Source organism: Crocuta crocuta, unplaced genomic scaffold (genome assembly GCF_008692635.1).
Source record: "Crocuta crocuta isolate KB4526 unplaced genomic scaffold, BGI_CrCroc_1.0 scaffold422, whole genome shotgun sequence".
Taxonomy (NCBI): domain Eukaryota; kingdom Metazoa; phylum Chordata; class Mammalia; order Carnivora; family Hyaenidae; genus Crocuta; species Crocuta crocuta.
In genome coordinates this window covers 1,602,772-1,623,013 of record NW_027529554.1, presented here as the reverse complement: position 1 = coordinate 1,623,013, position 20,242 = coordinate 1,602,772, and the positions used below count along the sequence as shown (strand labels likewise).

Sequence of the window (20,242 nt, the reverse complement as noted above, 5' to 3'; positions counted from 1 at the left end):
TTGCATAGAGTAAATGCTATGTAAATATTAGCTAATATCACTTTTTCTATTCACTTTGCCTTTAGGTTCTTACCTAAAGATTTCATCCACCTACTCCTCTTTTGCTTTCTAACTTACCCCCCACCCACACACACACACACACACACATACACACATATGGTCTGAGTATCTGAGACCCAGCTGTAATATTAAGATTCCCAATTGACATATTATAATAAAACCAGGATACCTCATTATTGTTGTAGAAATTCAACTACAAATGGTGGATGCTGTGATGGCATCGCTCCAAATGAGGTTGCAGTGATGCTGTAAAGGCTCCCCTTGGCTTCCCCATGCAGAGTCACAAAGAGTGGCATTACTTTGGCAAATTAACAAAGATACAAAGTTCACCCTTATGAAAGCCCAACAGTTTGACTTTTTCATGTCCTATGATTGGCTAATTCAAGGACACCACCTGTCAATAATAAATCTCTCAAGATTCTCATGTGTAAACCAGTGTGTCAGTTTACAAATTCTCAACAAGAAAGATGTCCAGTGAGGGCTTAGCACTTCACACTATCTAGCCAACAGATTTTGCCCGTATAGCCAAACTACTCAGGAAAACAAAGGCATACTCAGGAAGACAAATGATACTCATATGAGCTAGTTAAAAGATCTACATGTTAAACAGTCAGGGCCTCCACACCTGATGCATCCATCTTAACAAAAGCAATATTATATGCCAGAATAACTGATAATTCAAGTCCTAGGTCAAGGCGTCCTCTACCCAGATTTTACTTACAAAGTAACTGCCAACATTTACCTCATGACTGTTTTTTTTTTTAATGTTTCCATGGATGACCAACTTCTCTGACCTTTTTGATTGACATAGTATTTTTAGGAGAAGAAAGCATAGAAATATACTAACAACTTTAGTCAAGCCTGATCTGGACTCAGATCTTTATCTTTAACATTATTTTGTGTATATATTCTGATAATTTATAAGTATTTTTTATATTTAGTTATTTCAGAGTAACCTTACTGTCCCTGTTTCTGTGTTCTTGAAGGACACCTAGGAAGAGCCTACATTTTCCTTTAGACTTTGGCCTTCTTGATGATGACAGCTGTGTTCTTGGACTATCATTGGTTGTCGACTTTATGTGGCATTCTGTTTGACCAATGAAACTTATCTATCTCCATCCTATGGTTTTGTTTCTCTGAGAACCCTAACTCAATACACAGCCATAGCAAACTAATATACCTTGTGAGAATAGAGAGGGTATTATCAATACTTGAAAGCATAATTATAAAACTTCACCTTAAAGTTAAAAGTTACGGTAGGCATGAGATAAATATTCATAAAGAAATTATATCTAAACTCTTCTGATGAGCAAAGTTCAGAAGCAGTCCATGCCAATACTTTATTTATCGAATAATATGGGATCTGTTGACCATCTGAGGTGCATAACGCGTAAAGATAGCTGCATCAAAATTAACAGCACAATAAACATACATGCGGTTAAATTTTTCAAATGCAATGTAAAGTATGATAACATGAACCACCGGTTACCACTTAAATACACTGATAAAATTTTTTACTTAAAAAAATGAGTAAGAATTCGAATCCAGATGAGGCTATTATAGAAAAATATTTTGTCTGCCCAGAGAATTTCTTTTAGGGAGCTTTTCATCTTAATTAAATGATAGGAATGCTAAAGGGGGGCTGCCAGTCATTATACCTACTTTCAGGAACTTTTGTGGTATGCATGTTAATCAAACCTAATCATAGTACACAGTGATAGGCAAAATAATGTCTCCCCAAACATGTATATGCCCTAATCCCAGGAAAATGAAAAATATGTTACATTACCAAGCCAAGAGGAATTAAGACAGCAGACAGAATTAAGGTTGCTAATCAACTGACCTTAAAATGGGAAGATGATCCTGGATTATCCAGTGGGCCTAAAATAATCACAGGGTTGCAGAACGTAGTCCTACAAGACCCCACTTAGATCTATATTTAATAAAAAAAAAAAAATGACCTCTTTCTTTCTGTCCCATGATACCACGATTTTTTACTCTTTTTGTAGTACTTTTCTGAGCTGCCTGTGGCCCTCAGGACATTTTTCCTTCTCTTGTATGTAGTGATAAAAATAAACAGTGTCAAATGTAAAGTTCACTTTGACTTGCAGCTCTCCTCTTATCAAGCCCACATTCCACTGATTCCTGGCACCAGTCTAATGTGAGGACATCAAACTAAATGTCCTCTTGACAAAAGCATTTGAGCATGAATACTTAGGATTTTACTCACCAGCAACAGCAGGATTTTAGACTTCTGTGAATTAGTTTCCAGCTCTCCAAAACCATCCATCCACTTTGTATCTACAGGCTTGCTTTGGTTTATCAGTTGGGCCTTTGCTTCTATAAACTTATGATATAGGATATCCGTGTCTAAATGCCATTCATTTTAAACACTCATAATAAGCACATCAGATATTGTCATAAGTTCAACTTCTGTTTCTTCAGGAAAATGGTTTTAAAGCACAGAGATAACTTGAACTTACGGTATCAAAGTTGGATACCAAGTAAGTGACAGTTTCAGTAAAGGAATCAAGAAACACCTGTTTAACTTGGCGGTCTTCTTCTGGAGACTTCATTTTGAAGTTTTGAAGCAACATTATTTCCAAAAAAGGGATTTTCTTCTGTATCAGTTTTTGTTGCAACGTACATATCACATTGAACAACTCAGGTGCGTCAGTTCATTCTTTTCCAAGCTTCTTATGTCTCTTCAAAGATCACGAAACAGTTTAAGAAAAACACCACTTACATTTCTGTTTGTAATCCTTTTCTCTCTTCTTGTCCTCAGCATATTTCCAAATTAGAGAAGGGCATTCTTCTTGCACCACACATTCCAAACATAATTTTATAGCGGACTAACATTTTCATATCTTTTCTGTGGCCAAAAACACTGATAGGTACTTGGAGGCATATGTCTAAGGGAGCTCTCTCCTTCCATTTCTAGACAAAAATCTCAATTGCTTCTGCACATTTTGAAGAAACTGAAAAATGACCAACAGCTTTCATTTGTAGTGGCTTCAATATCACAGGAAAGCAGCTTCAATATCACAGGAAAGCATAGCACACCCTTTCTTATCAGTGCTGTATCCAAGGTGTGCTAGACGTTTAGTAGATAAGATCTTGTCATTTTATTTGGTAAGAAATTCAGAGACTGAAAAGAACTTAACAAAATTTACACTTTGTGGAATATGTAGATTAATCAGCAAGCACTTGTTTGTATTTAGGCAAGGTATCAATAATTTTTTACTTCCTTATTTTCTGTGGTTTCATTAAAATCTTTAAGGAGATGATTTGAAACTCCCATTTCTCAAATCAAAGTACCTAAGAGCTAGCAGGGCTATTTTTTCTTGCCGTGATTCAACATATTATATGATATGCCACAGAAAGCATAATTTTTGGTAAGATCTGACAGAATCAACTCTATGCTATAAGGGGTCAAAACGCCTGTTACTTAAATTTTCCTTTTTGTTCAACTATAGGACACTTTAGTTGCAACCTCTGGAAATGTGGCTTCACTCGGTTTCGTATAACATTCAAGGGAACAATATCATAAGTTTGTTTTTATGGCTTTCTAAGCTAATTCAGTGCCATCTATTCTCTTTTCTTTTTTAAAAAATATTTATTTATTTGGGGAGCGAGAGAGACAGAAAGACCATGAGTGGGGGAAGGGCAGAGAGAGAGAATCCCAAGCAGTCCCCACACTCAGCACCGAGACTGTTTCTCCGTGTTGAGCACGGGGCTCAATCTGATGACCATGAGATCATGACCTGAGCTGAAATCAAGAGTTGGATGCTTAACCGACAACCACTCAGGTACCCCTGGTGCCAGCTATTTTCTACTGAGCTTTGATATCTTCTTGGCAATGAAAAAGCTTTTAATTGATTTAGAAGTATTGCATAGCTCACCTTGGACTTGTGAGATTCAGTCTCCATATTTGGCTTTCACATTCCCTTCTTCACCATACACTTATCCCAAATTCTTTTCTTCATGTTGTGAAGTATGCTCTGTTTTGGTCATTTACATCCGAAATCCAGTTGTATATGTCCTTCTATCCATCATCAAAATAACACAATTATTCTTTTTCAGTGGTGTCTGGGCTATGCTGGCATTGGTGTTGTAATCATTGTCACTTTCATGAACTGAGCCGTTGGAAAACATGGCAACAATATTTAAATTGTTGTAAACAAAATTTAAATTTGTAAACAAAATTTAAACTGTGAAAATTAAACTAGCTCTATCTCAATACAAAGCATAGTTAATTTGCAGTCAAAGAAGGACCGTTAACAGTCATAATTATGACACACTTAAGTTGCAGGCTTGCAAAGTGAAAGCTGGCCACGAGTTAAAGGCAGTAAGACATATTTTGTTAAGTACTACTCCAGTAGGGGACAGACCTCAGTTTAACCTGAGCACAACACCACTGAAACAAAAAGCAGAAGGCTTTTTAAATATGGAGGGGTAAAGGAAAATTTCGAAAGTTGTTAAAGAGGATAGTCAATGTGATTAAGCCATCTGTTTGCTTATTGAAGGTATAATCCCAGAGACTGGAAGGCAGGGTCACTATCTTTCTTGATGATTACCTTCCAAAGGGATGATCCCCAGGTCCTTGAGAGAGACATTCCTGGGTTGTAAAAGATACTTCTCAAAGGGACAGAGAAAGGGTTTTCAATTACAAGGGTTTTTGTTTGTTTGCTTAAAGGCTTCTAAGAAAATGGAGGTCAAGAGTCTATAGTCAGGTGCTGGCAGAATAGGCAGTCAAGGCTTTTGGCAGTGTTGAGCTTTCTCATGTGGATTTTTAAGGGAGCTGGAGTCATCATAAGGACATGGCCTTCTTGCTGTCAGGAACTGTGTTAGTGTTTGTTCGAATCTCTTAGTTTGGCAGGTAGATGAAATCATCTGTGCTGAGAGTCTGCAGCCAGGTTTTCATAGGCCAAAGTTGAGACCCACTCAGGAAGAAGGCTCAGTGGGAGGCTGATTAAAATTTGGTCCAGGAGAGAGTCTTTGTGAACATTTAAATGGTATCCCTTGGAGTGATCCAGTAATGGACGATGCATTTTTGTGCACTACAAATCATGATTGTGACTGTGGTTATGGAAGGTGATAATCTATGCCATATCTGCTTAACACTGAAAACAATTTTCAGTCCCTATTTGGGAGGAGGGGGCTACCATATGGCTTTTGTGCATTTCCTTCAACCTTCCATACCTACTGCAGAAAACCAAGACATTTTGCTTCCTGGGGTGAGACTTCCAAGGAATCAGGAATTTCCATGCTATAACCAGAAAAATCCTAGGTGAATGAGATAGTTGTTTACCCTCAGAATCCTCCTCTTCATCTCAAGTGAAAGGGGATTTAAAAGAAGATTAATGTCATTTAGGACACTTGGTAATTCAGTATGTGCCTTGGAAAATATAGAGCAGAGATGGGTAGAATGAAGGAGGAGTAGCTGCAGTGTATCAAATGCTCTACAAGAAGACAAGAGGGCAAAGGACATGGAATTTTTTACTATATAGTGATTCGCAGGAGCACAGAGGCATTAGTCTGGGTCAAGGAAACTGCCGGTGAGAAATCCCAAGAGATGAAGTCAAGGAGGGCCTCTGAAGATCCCAGGAAAGGGACTGTGAGAAAAAGAATCTGCTTTAAAATTTGACCAAAGCCAAAAGAAACTAACACTAGATTGGAATCTCCATCTTTCCTCATTCCTCCTCTTCTGACCACACCTTCTTCCCTTGATAGAAGGAATTTTTTCTTTTCTTTTCTTTTCTTTTCTTTTCTTTTCTTTTCTTTTTTAGAGAGAGAGAGAGGGGGGAGGGGGAAGGAGGCAGACACAGAATGCAAAGCAGGCTCTAGGCTCTGAGCTGTCAGCACAGAGCCTGATGCAGGGCTGGAACTCATGAACCATGAGATCATGACCTGAGCCGAAGTCAGATGCTTAACCGACTGAGCCACCCTGGCATCCCAGGAGGAACTTGAAATTGAACTTTTAACTATTATTGTACCTGAATATTTTTATTACTAACCAAAGAACATTTTAGTACCCAGTGTGAGCAGAGATGTTGTGGGACTTAGCCTAAATTCCATTCTGTGGGTAAACTCTTCTACCAAGTAAATTCCAGCTAATAGGGAGAAACAGTAATAAACTGGCTTTCTGATTTTACTCTGTAAAAATTGCAGAGAAAAGGTGATTTGTAAAGGGACTATTACTATACGATATACCCTACAATGTCACATTCACAATTCATTCAACAGTTTGCATAATGAACATCAACTGACTAGTCACTTAACGCTCTGACAAAAAAGAACCAGGAATAGAAAGATTTAAAAAAAAAAATACTGCCCTTATGGACCTTAAGCGAACAAATAAAAATAAATTTTTATTTATTATGAATTTTTTATTTAAAAAATTTTTGAATATAATTTATTGTCAAATTGGCTTACATACAATACCCAGTGCTCATCCCAACAAATGCCCTCCTCAATGCCCATCACCCATTTTCCCCTCTCCCTCACTCCCCATCCCCCCTCAGTTTCTCTGTGTTTAAGAGTCTCTTATGGTTTGCCTCCCTTCCTCTCTGTTTGTAACTATTTTCCTCCTTCTCTTCCCCCGTCATCTTCTGTTAAGTTTCTCAAGATCCACATATGAGTGGAAACATATGATATCTGTCCTTCTCTGCCTGACTGATTTCACTCAGCATAATACCTTCCAGTTCCATCCATGTTGCTACACATGGCCAGATTTCATTCTTTCTCATTGCCAAGTAGTATTTCATCATATATATAAATCACATCTTCTTTATCCATTCATCAGTTGATGGACATTTAGGCTTATTCCAGAATTTGTCTATTGTTGAAAGTGCTGCTATGAACATTGGGGTACATGTGCCCCTATGCATCAGCACTCCTGTATCCTTGGGTAAATTTCTAGCAGTGCTATTGGTGGGTCATAGGGGAGTTCTACTGTTAAGTTTTTGAGAAACCTCCACATTGTTTCCCAGNGCTATTGTTGAGAGTGCTGCTGTGAACATTGGGGTCCATGTGCCCCTATGCATCGGCACTCCTGTATCCCTTGGGTAAATTCCTAGCAGTGCTATTGCTGGGTCATAGGGGAGTTCTACTGTTAAGTTTTTGAGAAACCTCCACATTGTTTCCCAGAGCAGCTGCACCGGTTTTCATGCCCACCAACAGTGCAAGAGGGTTCCCGTTTCTCCACATCCTCGCCAGCATCTGCAGTTTCCTGATGTTCATTTTAGCCACTCTGACCAGTGTGAAGTGGTATCTCAGTGCGGCTTTGATTTGTATTTCCCTGATGATAAGTGACATTGAGCATTTTTTATGTGTCTGCTGGCCATCTGGATGTCCTCTTTGGAAAAATGTCTATTCATGTCTTCTGCCCATTTCTTCACTGGATTTTTGTTTTTCGGGTGTTGAGTTTGGCAAGTTCTTCATAAATTTTGGATACTAGCCTTTTATCCGATATGTCATTTGCAAATATCTTTTCCCATCCTGTCAGTTGCCTTTTAGTTTTGTTGATTGTTTCCTATGCAGTGTAGAAGCTTTTTATCTTGATGAGGTTCATTTATGCTTTTAATCCCCTTGCCTTTGGAGATGTGTTGAGTAAGAAATTCCTGTGGCTGAAGTCAAAGAGGTTGTTGCCTGTTTCTCCTCTAGGGTTTTGATGGTTTCCTGTCTCACGTTCAGGTCCTTTAACCACTTTGAGTTTATTTTTGTGTATGGTGTGAGAAAATGATCTAGTTTCATTCTTCTGCATGTTGCTGTCCAGTTCTCCCTCTGTTAAAGAGGCTGTCATTTTTCCATTGGATGTTCTTCCCCGCTTTGTCAAAGATTAGTTGGCCATACATTTGTGGGTCCAATTATGAGTTCTCTATTCTATTCCATTGGTCTATGTGTCTGTTTCTGTGCCAATACCATACTGTCTTGATGATTACAGCTTTGTACTAGAGGCTAAAGTCTGGGATGGTGATGTCTCCCATTTTGGTTTTCTTCAACATTACTTTGGCTATTCGGGGTCTTTTGTGGTTCCATACAAATTTTAGGATAGTTTGTTCTAGTTTTGAGAAGAATGCTGGTGCGATTTTGATTGGGATTGCATTGAATGTGTATATTGCTTTGGGTGGTAATGACATTTTAACAATATTTATTCTTCCGACCCGTGAGCATGGAATGTTGTTCCATTTCTTTGTGTCTTCTTCAATATCCTTCATAAGTTTTCTATAGTTTTCATCATACAGATCTCCTATATCTTTGGTTAGGTTTATTCCTAGGTATTTTATGGTTCTTGATGCAACTGTAAATGGGATCAGTTTCTTGATTTCTCTTTCTGTTGCTTCATTGTTGGTGTATAAAAATGCAACCGATTTCTGTACATTGATTTTGTACCCTGCAACTTTGCTGAATTCATGGATCAGGTCTAGCAATCTTTTGGTGGAGTCTTTCAGGTTTTCCATGTAGAGTATCATGTCATCTGTGAAAAGTGAAAGTTTGACTTCTTGTTTGCCAATTTTGATGGGTTTTATTTCATTTTGTTGTCTGATTGCTGGTGCTAGGGCTTCCAACGCTGTGTTAAACAACACTGGTGAGAGTGGACATCCCTGTCATGTTCCTGATCTCAGAGGGAAAGCTCTGTTTTTCCCCATTGAGGATAATATTAGCTGTGGGTTTTTTATATATGGCTTTTATGATGTTTAAGTAAGTTCCTTGTATCCAGACTTTCTTGAAGGTTTTTATTAAAAAAGGATGTTGTATTTTGTCAAATGCCTTTTCTGCATCTATTTACAGGATCATATAGTTCTTATCCTTTCTTTTATTAATGTGATGTATCACTTTGATTGATCTGTGAATATTGAACCAGCCCTTCAGCCCAGGAATGAATCCCACTTCATCATGGTGAATAATTCTTTTTATATGCTGTTGAATTCAATTTGCTAATATCTTGTTAAGAATTTTTGCATCCACATTCATCAAGGATATTGGCCTGTAGTTCTCCTTTTTTGTGGTATCAAGGTAATTNCTTTTCTGCATCTATTTACAGGATCATATAGTTCTTATCCTTTCTTTTATTAATGTGATGTATCACTTTGATTGATCTGTGAATATTGAACCAGCCCTTCAGCCCAGGAATGAATCCCACTTCATCATGGTGAATAATTCTTTTTATATGCTGTTGAATTCAATTTGCTAATATCTTGTTAAGAATTTTTGCATCCACATTCATCAAGGATATTGGCCTGTAGTTCTCCTTTTTTGTGGTATCAAGGTAATTCTGGCTTTATAGAATGAGTCCAGAAGTTTTCCTTCCATTTCTATTTTATTTTTTTTTTGGAACAGCTTGAGAAGGATAAGTACTACCTCTTCTTTAAATGTCTGGTAGAATTCCCCAGGGAAGACATCTGGTTCAGGACTCTCATTTGTTGGGAGATTTTGGAGAACTGATTCAATTGCTTCACTAGTTATGGGTCTATTCAAATTTTCTATTTCTTCCCATTTGAGTTTTGGTAGTGTAAGGGTGTCTAGGAATTTGTCCGTTTCTTCCATGTTGTCCTGTTTGTTGGCACATAGTTTTTCATAATATTCTCTGATAATTGCTTGTATTTGTGAGAAATTGGTTGTGATAAATCCATTTTTACTTGTGATTTTATCTATTTAGGTCTCTTTTGTTTTTGAGAAGTCTGGCTAGGGGTTTATCAATTTTGTTTTTTTGTTGTTTGTTTTTTTGTTTTTTTTTTTCAAAAAACCAACTCTTGGTTTCATTGATCTCTTCTACTGGTTTTTTTTTTTATTCTATATTATTTCTCTTCTGCTGGGTTTGAGGTTTCCTTGTTGTTCTGCTTCTAGTTCCTTTAGGTGGGCTGTTAGATTTTGTATTGTGGATTTTTCTTATTTCTTGAGATAGGCCTAGATTGCAATGTATTTTTCTCTTAGGACTGCCTTTGCTGCATCCCAAAGGCTTTGTACTGTTGTATTTTCATTTTCATTTGTTTCCATATATTTTAAAATTTCTTCTTTAATTGCCTGGTTGACCCATTCATTCTTTAGAAGGATGTTCTTTAATCTCCATGCATTTGGAGATTTTCCAGACTTTTTCCTGTGGTTCATTTCAAGTTTCATAGCATTGTGATCTGAAAGTGTGCATGGTATGAAGGCTGCTTTATATTTATTTTTAATTTTATATTTATTGAGGGCTGTTCTGTGACCCAGTATGTGATATAGCCTGAAGAATGTTCCATGTGAACTTGAGAAGAATGTATATTCTGATGATGTAGAATGAAAAGTTCTAAATATATCTGTTAAGTCCCTCTGGCTTGGTGTATCATGCGGGACCATTGTTTCTTTATTGATTTTTCTGTCTAGATGATCTTTCCATTGCTGTAATGGAGTATTAAAGTCCCCTGTAATTACCACATTCTTACCAATAAGGTTGCTTATGTTTGTGATTGTTTTATATATTTGGGTGCTATCGTCTTTAGTGGATAAATATAATTGTTAGCTCTTCTTGATGGATAGACCCTATAATTGTTATATAATGCCCTTCTTCATCTCTTGCTACAGTCTTTAGTTTGAAATCTAGTTTGTTTGATATAAGTATGGCTACTCTAGCTTTCTTTTGACTTCCAGTAGCATGAGAGCTGGTTCTCCATTCCCTCACTTTCAATCTGAAGGTGTCCTCAGGTCTAAAATGGGTCTCTTGTAGACAGCAAATAGATGAGTCTTGTTTTTTTTATCTATTCTGATATGCTATGTCTTTTGACTGGAGCATTTAGTCCATTTACATTCAGTGTTATTGAAAAATATGGGTTTAGAGTCATTGTGTTATCCGTAGGTTTCATTCTTGTAGTGATGTCTCTGGTCCTTTGTGGTCTTTGCAACACTCACAGAGTACCCCCTTAGGATCTCTTGTGGGACTAGTTTAGTGGTGATGAATTCCTTTCATTTTTGTTTTTCTAGGAAGTCTTTATCTCTCCTTCTATTCTAAATGACAGGCTTGCTGGATAGAGGATTCTTGGCTGCATATGTTTTCCTACTTATCACATTGAAAATTTCCTGCCACTCCTTTTTGACCTGCCAAGTTTCAGTAGATAGATCTGCTACTACCCTTATGTGTCTACCTTTGTATTTTAAGGCCCATTTATCCCTAGCTGCTTTCAGAATTCTCTCTATCTTTGTGTTTCTCCAGTTTCACTATGATATGTCATGCAGAAGATCGATTCAAGTTATGTCTGAAGGGAGTTCTCTATGCCTCCTGGATTTCATGGTCTGTTTCTGCCCCCAGATTGGGGAAGTTCTCAGTAAAGATTTGTTCAAGCACAACTTCGGCTCCTTTCTCTCTCTTCTTCTTCAGGAACTCCTATGATATGGACATTGTTCCATTTCATTGAATCACTTAGTTCTCTACTTCTCCCCTAGTGATCCAGAATTTTTTTAATCTCTTTTTCTCAGCTTTATCTTTTTTCATGATCTTATCTTCTATTTCACCTATGCTCCCCTCTACCTCTTCAATTTTGGCTGTCACCACCTCTAGTTTATTTTGCACCTCATTTACAGAATTTTTTAATTCATCATGACTGTTTTTTAGTTCCTTGATCTCTAAAGCAATAGATTCTCTGCTATCTTCTATGCTTTTTTCAAGTCCAGCGATTAATCTTATAACTATTATTCTAAATTCTTGTTCAGTTATATCATTAATATCTGTTGTGAGCAATTCTTTAGCTGTCATTTCTTCCTGGAATTTCTTTTGAGGAGAATTCTTCTATTTTGTCACTTGGGCTAGTTTTCTGTCCCTTATGTGTTTTAAAAGTTTATTATATGCCCTGCACTACAATATAGTGAGCACTACTATATTAAAGAAGGGTCATGCACTGTCCAGGGCCTGCCCCTTCAGGAGATGTTTTTTTAGAAAGTGTTACTTGTTCTCTGTTGTGACTTTGGTTACTTTATCTCCCACTAGGTATGCTTTTATTTGTTCCTTAAAGTAGCCCTGGAAAGGAAAACAAACAAACAAAAAATAAACAGAAAACAAAAACACACAAAAACCCCACAACAAAAAACAGAAACACCAGCTTCAAGTAAATAATAGGGTGGAGGTGGTGCTGATGGAAGAGGCTTTATCCCATACAAAGAGAGAAATGACAGGGGCGGGGGAAAATAAAAAATAAAAATTGACCAGACAGATACAGCTTAATCCAGAGAGAGAGAGAAAGGAAAATAAAGAAGGAGGTGGGGAAAAAGAAAATAATGTTGTCCAAACAGAGCAACTATACAGCTTAATCCAGAGAGACAAAGAAGGAGAATAAAGAAGGAGGCGTGGAACATGTATCAAGAGAATGGATTAAATATGTCTGCTTAAACAAACCAACAACCAGAATAACCAGACTAGAGGAGCGAAGAGATATGAAGGAGAAAAGGAGGGAAGAATATATCTATATCATAAGAATTGTCTAAGAATTAAACCAGGCAATGCAATCCAGTCTGGAGGAGAGGCTCTCTGATTTGTCAGCATCAGTCCCACTCCAGTAGATACCCAGTTACCAGGTACAGAGGGGAAAGGGTTGGTGTAGATGGGTCCCACCTCTATTGTGGCCCCACTGTCCAATACCTGAAGCGCCACCTTTGTGGTGGTAGGGAGAAAAATGGCGACACCCCAGTCTCTCTTCCATGGATCATGTGTCCCAAACTATTCTGTTAAAGCCATCCTCACTGTGCCACGGGTGCAGACGAGGTGGTTTGTCCTGCTCCACCGACTCCCATGCCCTTGAGCTTGGCTGGAATTCAAACTACTGCTCTGTGCACCCCAGTATTGGGAGAGTGCCTTTTCACACCATCTGATATGTGGTCCCTGGCCAGCAGAGGCAGACACGCTTTGTCCTGTCCCATGGCAATCCAGGGAGGGGATAGCATTCTTCTACTGTGGACTGTGCCCCAGGGCTGGGCAGGTGTGTGATCTGGGCAGCCAACCCTCTCAGTTAGAGACTGGATCTTTCTCCATCCCAGTCCATGGTTTTTCTCTTGTCCAGATACAGTCCTATGCTTCCCTCATCTCTCTTTCTCTTCCCTTTGTCTCTCTGCAAAAGGGAATCCCTCTCCTCCATTCGTTTTCTCTTTCCCTGTTTGCTATCACATACCTATGGCCTGTCAGGCTTTTCCAGTGGTTCCTAGAAGTGACTGTCTCTTTGTCTCCTGGTCTCTTGGAGTTCAAAGTCCTTTAGCTCCATCACTGCTTTGTTTGAGAGATGAGAGAACTTCGGATTCCTCTACTTCTCCGCCATGTTGACCACTTCTTATTCTATTATGAATTTTTTAAAACTCTTAAAACTGCTCTTTTAGTTATTTTCCCCGCCCTTTGTTTTCTGAGAGCTTAATGTTGACCACTTCTTATTCTATTATGAATTTTTTAAAACTCTTAAAACTGCTCTTTTAGTTCTTTTCCCCGCCCTTTGTTTTCTGAGAGCTTAATCTTGACAGATAAATATTTACCACTGAGAAATATAATGGCAACACCAGATTAGAGAAGGTAGCTCCCTGTATATTCTCAGCCACAAAATTCTTTGGATTTTGTTGACCATTATATTTTTACCCTTTGGAAAGAGCCCAGATCAAAAATTCCTACAGGCAGAACTACCTCATTAATTTAAGACAGAATTTTGGGTATTTGAATTTATTGGTCTTTTTTAATAAAATACAAATCATCAGAAATGACTTCACTATACAATGATTTTGTTCATTTAGATTTGAGTTAAGATGCCTTTAAATCCATAGTAACATGGTTATTGAAATAACCAGAAATTCTTCGTGATTGAGAGCACTCTTTGTATTATGACACTGACTGATAATATGTCCAGTCATAGACCAAAATAATCTCTGCTTTTACTGAAATTTAATACTCCAGAAAAGGTAATGAACTTTCAAGGATTCTCAAACCTCTTTGGCTTCAAGGCTTTAAAATTGATTCAGCTCTTTATTGTGCAAAGAAAAAAGATTCTGAAATAATGAAACGTCAGTGCTTGAGGATAAAATGTTAAAAACAGCTCAGTGAAGCATATTATATAGGTGTCCTATAAATGACCTAAATGGTTATATTATTTTCTCTCAAAACATTTATTGACGATCTGCTATAAGCAAGGAGTTATTTGTAAAAGGTACTGTGGAGAATGCACAAGGACACAGTCCCACTTGTTAGAATCCAGCGAGGGTGACAGACATGCACATATAATTAGAATATGCAACACCCAAAGTGTGTGTTGCTATGGAAATGCAGTGGAATTGGACATTGGAATAGTCCCAGATATGACAGTATCCAGTTGTATACCACTGATTCAGAGATTCTCTATAACGTAATTCCCTAACTTGTTGTATGGGCTGGTCCAGGGGCCTCCAAATATTTTGGATAGCACACATGCACCGATAAAAACTGTTGTATCATACCTCCAATATTTATTTATATTAACGTGCATGTTACATAGCATATACTCTATAAAACAATGGTCAGCATGGAAAGCTTTTAAAAAATACCAAGACTGGATGCATAACTGTTTCCCCCAAACATGGAGTCTTATAGCCCAGGTCTTACCTGAATCAGGATGAGGGAGTGGTGAGTCCAGGTGGGTCTGCTGGCTGTGCCCCTGCTTGTGGCCTACCTGCATATGCCACCCCCCCAGCTCTCTCCTGCTCTGCACTCCTGGAAGTCGTCAGGCAAATTTTTCACCTACAAGAGATTGCGCATCTTCTACCAAGACTCTGTGGGTGTGGTTGGAAGCCCTGAGATAGTTTTGCGTAGCTTTCCAACATCCAGCTATGATTGGTACAAGATTTGGGAAGGTCTGACCCTAAGGTTTCATCGAGTGATTGCCCTTGATTTCTTGGGCTTTGGCTTCAGTGACAAACCAAGACCACATCACTACTCCATATTCGAGCAGGCCAGCATTGTGGAGGCTCTTTTGCGGCACCTGGGGCTCCAGAACCGCAGGATCAACCTTTTGTCTCATGATTATGGAGATATCTTTGCTCAGGAGCTGCTCTATAGGTTCAAGCAGAATCAATCTGGTCAGCTTACCATAAAGAGTCTCTGTCTGTCAAATGGAGGTATATTTCCTGAGACTCACCGTCCTCTCCTTCTCCAAAAGCTTCTCAAAGATGGAGGCGTCCTGTCACCCATCCTCACATGATTGATGAACTTCTTTGTATTCTCCCAAGGTCTCACCCCAGTCTTTGGGCCATACACCTGCCCCTCTGAGAGTGAGCAGTGGGACATGTGGGCTGGGATCCACAACAGTGATGGAAACTTAGTTATCGACAGTCTCTTACAGTACATCAACCAGAGGAAGAAGTTTAGAAGGCGCTGGGTGGGAGCTCTTGCTTCTGTAACTATTCCCATTCATTTTATCTACGGGCCACTGGATCCCGTTAACCCCTCTCCAGAGTTTTTGGAGCTGTACAGGAAAACGCTGCCGCGGTCCACAGTCTCGATTCTGGATGACCACATTAGCCACTACCCACAGCTAGAGGATCCCATGGGATTCTTGAATGCATACATGGGCTTCATCAACTCCTTCTGAGCTGGAAAGAGTAGCTTCCCTGTATTACCTCCCCTACTCCCTTACCTGTTGTGTATTCCACTTAGGAAGAGATGCCCAAAAGAGGTCCCGGCCACCAAACACTATTCTCTCACAAAAGTCCGCCTGACTCACTTGTGATCAGCATACAGTTAAAAGCCCACAGAAGCTCTGGCTAAGGATGGCCCTAACAGTCCACCTCCCACTCTTCTAGCATCCGAGCGACTGTATAAACTTGCCTTTGTCTTTGTGCTATTAGAACATTCTGAGGAGATTACTACTCACAGACTCAGAAAGACAAGCATTTTAAACGTCGTCTTAGCAATTCTGTGGACTTTTGTGAAATATTTAGAAATGCTAATTTCTGGCCCATCCTCGATTGGAATCCTATGGTAAAGAATGAGGCGAGGGTGTCTCCTTACCTGTCCTCAAATGTCTATAAGGGCACATGCTTTTTGTAAGTTCTCTAAGCAACACAGCTTAGTAAGAGAGTGAGTCTCCCTTGTCATAACTTTGGATTTCGTTCCATCAGCTGGTTTTAATTATAGGCATTTTGTTGACCTAGGTTTGGGTTTGAATATGCAGTATTCTAAGTATACTTTAAGACTCTGATTTACCTGCACGTATTATATGTATTTTATAAAGATACTAAACCAGCAGATACTCTAGCAGAATAGTGAAACTTATTCAATAGGTTTCATTTCTGAATAAGTTGAATTAAATCTGAACTATTTACAGAATTTCCTAAAATCACAGGATGTTAAGGACCAGTAGCATCTGTGCCAGAGAGTTACTGTTATTAGCTAATTNCCTCGATTGGAATCCTATGGTAAAGAATGAGGTGAGGGTGTCTCCTTACCTGTCCTCAAATGTCTATAAGGGCACATGCTTTTTGTAAGTTCTCTAAGCAACACAGCTTAGTAAGAGAGTGAGTCTCCCTTGTCATAACTTTGGATTTCGTTCCATCAGCTGGTTTTAATTATAGGCATTTTGTTGACCTAGGTTTGGGTTTGAATATGCAGTATTCTAAGTATACTTTAAGACTCTGATTTACCTGCACGTATTATATGTATTTTATAAAGATACTAAACCAGCAGATACTCTAGCAGAATAGTGAAACTTATTCAATAGGTTTCATTTCTGAATAAGTTGAATTAAATCTGAACTATTTACAGAATTTCCTAAAATCACAGGATGTTAAGGACCAGTAGCATCTGTGCCAGAGAGTTACTGTTATTAGCTAATTCTAATAGCAAATAACAGTCTGACTCTTCATATCTCAGTGCTTAGAAGTATGTCCCTCCTGAGCTGGAGGGGAGGGGATCATTGTACAGTCCAAGGTACCGTGCTGAATGTACATGGACTGCTTTCATGACAATTGCGTAACTTCTCGTTGGTTGTCCTACAGAAGCTTCCTCTTGTAGCTCAACAATTCCTGTACTTTACAGACAGGAAAGTTCCAGAAACTTTAAGAACAAATTCTGAAAGGCCTATGAGCAAATGGTGCTGAATACATTTTTTTTTGGCACAGCTTCATTGTCTTAGTCAAAACAGGATGATTGAGTGATTAAATTTTTTTTATTAGCAACTTGAAGTATAACGACTGAAACTGGAATAAGTGTTTATTTTCTATTAATAAAAATGAATTTTGACAAAAAGAATTAAAAAAAATAAAAAATACCAAGACTGGGATCACCATCAAACTAATTACATCAGGAAATCTGGGAATAGGGCATAAATATGGATTTTTTTAAGTGCTAAAAGACTAGAACAAGAAAGGAAAATTAGTGTGTACTTTCAAAGTTATAAATACTAAGAAGAAATTTGATAGAATTAAAATTAAGTGGAGGTACTTATGGAGATAAAATGGAGGTACTGATTTAAATAAACATGATCAGAGAAGGCTTCTCCAAGAAGGTGACATGTGAAGAATGAGAAAGAGCTCCCTATTAGGAGCTGTGCTGTGTGGATTTGTAGGTGTGCAGGCAGGGAGCATAGATAATAAGAATATTTCAAACAGAAAAGCAGAAAACCTACATCTAGAAAAATGAATGGGAGCAAACATAGATGAATTGAGAGAGACTGTAATGAGATAAAGCTAGAGAATTAGACACAGGGTAATCCTATAGGCTTTGTAGTGTGAAGTACAACTTATTAACACCATCGAAGAAAGCCGAGTGATGGATGGGTTCAACAGGTGAGTCATGTGGTTTGAGGTTCATTTACAGAAAATACTCTAGCAGCCCTTAGCCTGAATACAGGCATACTTTATAACCTATCAGGTATACACTCCTTGGTATATACCTAACAGCATTGTACATGTAATCTCCAAAAGGCATGTACTATAATGTTTCTAACAGGTTTCACAATAGGCAAAAACTGGAAACTACCCAAATGCCCCCCAACTATAGAATGGATAGTGTATATTCATATAATGGAGCTTTATACAACAATGAGATTTAACAGTCTGCAAACACATCCAGCAACATCGGTGAATATTATAAACTCTACGTAAAGTCAACAGGGCATAAAATGATCTATATGGCCACTGTCATTTAATGTACAAAAATAATTCTTCACCTGAGGGAGTGAGGGGAGAGTATTTGAAGGCAAGATTGAGAATCAGTAATGTAATATAATGGATACCATAAAGAGACCGAGTATCTCTCAAGCCTGTATAAATTCTAAGTATAAAGTAAAAATATATTCCTGTATATAGATCTAGATAGATACAGATATAGATTTATAGATCTGTTGCAGCTTTCAAATGACTTTTTTTAATGTTTGTTTATTTTTGAGAGAGAGAGAAAATGAGAATGAATCAGAGCATGAGCCAGGGAGAGGCAGAAAGAGAGGGAGACACAGAATCCTAAGCAGGCTCCAGGCTCTGAGCTGTCAGCACAGAGCCCGATACAGGGCTCAACTCCACTAACTGTGAGATCATGACCTGAGCCAAAGTTGGATGCTCAACTGACTGAGCCACACAGGTGCCCCCAGATTCCTTTTTAAAGAGAGAGTGCTTTAAGAAGATTAATAGCTAAGAATAGAGTAATTCTACCCAGAGGTTTTTAAGTTCTCCTTAAAAAAATTTTTTTTTAAAATACTACCTGAAACAAATAGAAAAAAACAGAATCATTAGAAAGGGATACGGGAGGTGCCTACAAAAGAAGATTACAAAAAGAGAAAATCACAAGGACAAATGAATATTATGAGCCAATTCGCAAGGTTATCCCCATTGTGGAGAAAAACTTTTCAAGCTTCCTGAAAACTACCCAGGCAGTCTGATTAAACTGAGACTTCTAAGTAAGAGTCCTTCTTTAGGAGAGGGATTGTTTGATCATACAAAAATGTTCCTTTGTGTCTGTTATGTTTAGTGGACAGCTACATTTGTACTTCAGTATTTGTAAGCCAATTAAATATTGTGCTTTTCCTTAGAAAATGTGCTTCTGTGTGCTTGCAAATTAGGATTCTTAGTTCACTAGGTTGGAGGTGAACCCTGCACTTGGGTGCATTTACCCTTGATGAACACATTGCTTCCTCAAATCTAGACACTGTTTACTACAAGATTCACACCTTCACCAACTGTGGTTGTGGTTTTGTTTCATGGGGGTGGGAGATGGAGGGGAGAGAAGAAACACTACCACTTAAATATACCTAGCAATTGTAAGATACATCTTAATAACATCTGCAATATTGCAATATTAAAAAGTATATATATTTTAGAATCAGGACCACAGGTTCCTTCCAAGCCTCTTCCTGTCTCATTGTCTGGTAACCTTGCATTGTTTTGGCTTCCTTTTCATCTGGTGTTGCACACCCATCTCTCTAGCAAGGTCCCTCAACCTTTTAAAAAGATTAAAAGAGTCTACTTCCCTCAGCAGTGACCTTTTCCACTTGAAATGTTTACTCTGATGCCCACTCCCTCAGAGTCCCTACCACTGCAGCTGAAAGCTGCCGCTGCCATCCACTCTTCTCTGATACTATTTAGGAACACGGCATGCAGCCCTGGAGAGGAAGTGGGATGTGGGTCATCTGTAGTTGGAGGGGAGAAGAATAATACAAAGACTTGCTAACAAAACCTTAATGTGGATGTGGCCTCCTGGGAAGCAAGGGAAGCAGGCAGACTAACCTGGGAGGAGTCGCAAGAAAATGGAACAGCTATTTTTAGTACAAGTGCCTGGCATTTAAAGGAGCTGCAAACAAAGCCTGAAGGGAGAAAGAAAAAGGACTGTGGCTCCAATTGTAAGCCAAATTAGGCAGGTATGCAGTGAGGAAATAGCTGCTTCCCACATATAATGCACATACTTAGCAGGATAGTCAAGGAATGCCCTATTAAATCAACTATTTCAAACCACTGCATTGAAGTCATAATCCAGTTGTTTAGTGATTAGCCAGGATTGAAACTGGAAAAAAAAACTGTTCAATTCCATACCATCCATTTGTAAACCCTTGCTGTGAGAGACAATTTTAAGTTACAAAGCCGATTGAACAGAGTCTCAGGGGACTAGATGCTTAAGTTGCCTTTTTAAGAGTGTAAGACCTTTCTGTTCCTTTCCCCACTCTACTACAAACTAAAAGAAAACAAAGCAACACCTATCCCATAATCACAAAATTTCATTTAT

General features: G+C 38.5%; 1 protein-coding gene across 1 annotated transcript; it reads left to right on the top strand.

Moving 5' to 3' along the window:
- Positions 1-14,648: 14,648 nt before the first annotated feature.
- On the top strand, positions 14,649-15,779 carry LOC144229416 (mesoderm-specific transcript homolog protein-like). Its single transcript, XM_077761441.1, is given in 1 exon segment — positions 14,649-15,779. A coding segment is annotated over 1 exon segment (975 nt). The 3' UTR covers positions 15,624-15,779.
- The last annotated feature ends 4,463 nt before the right edge of the window (positions 15,780-20,242 follow it).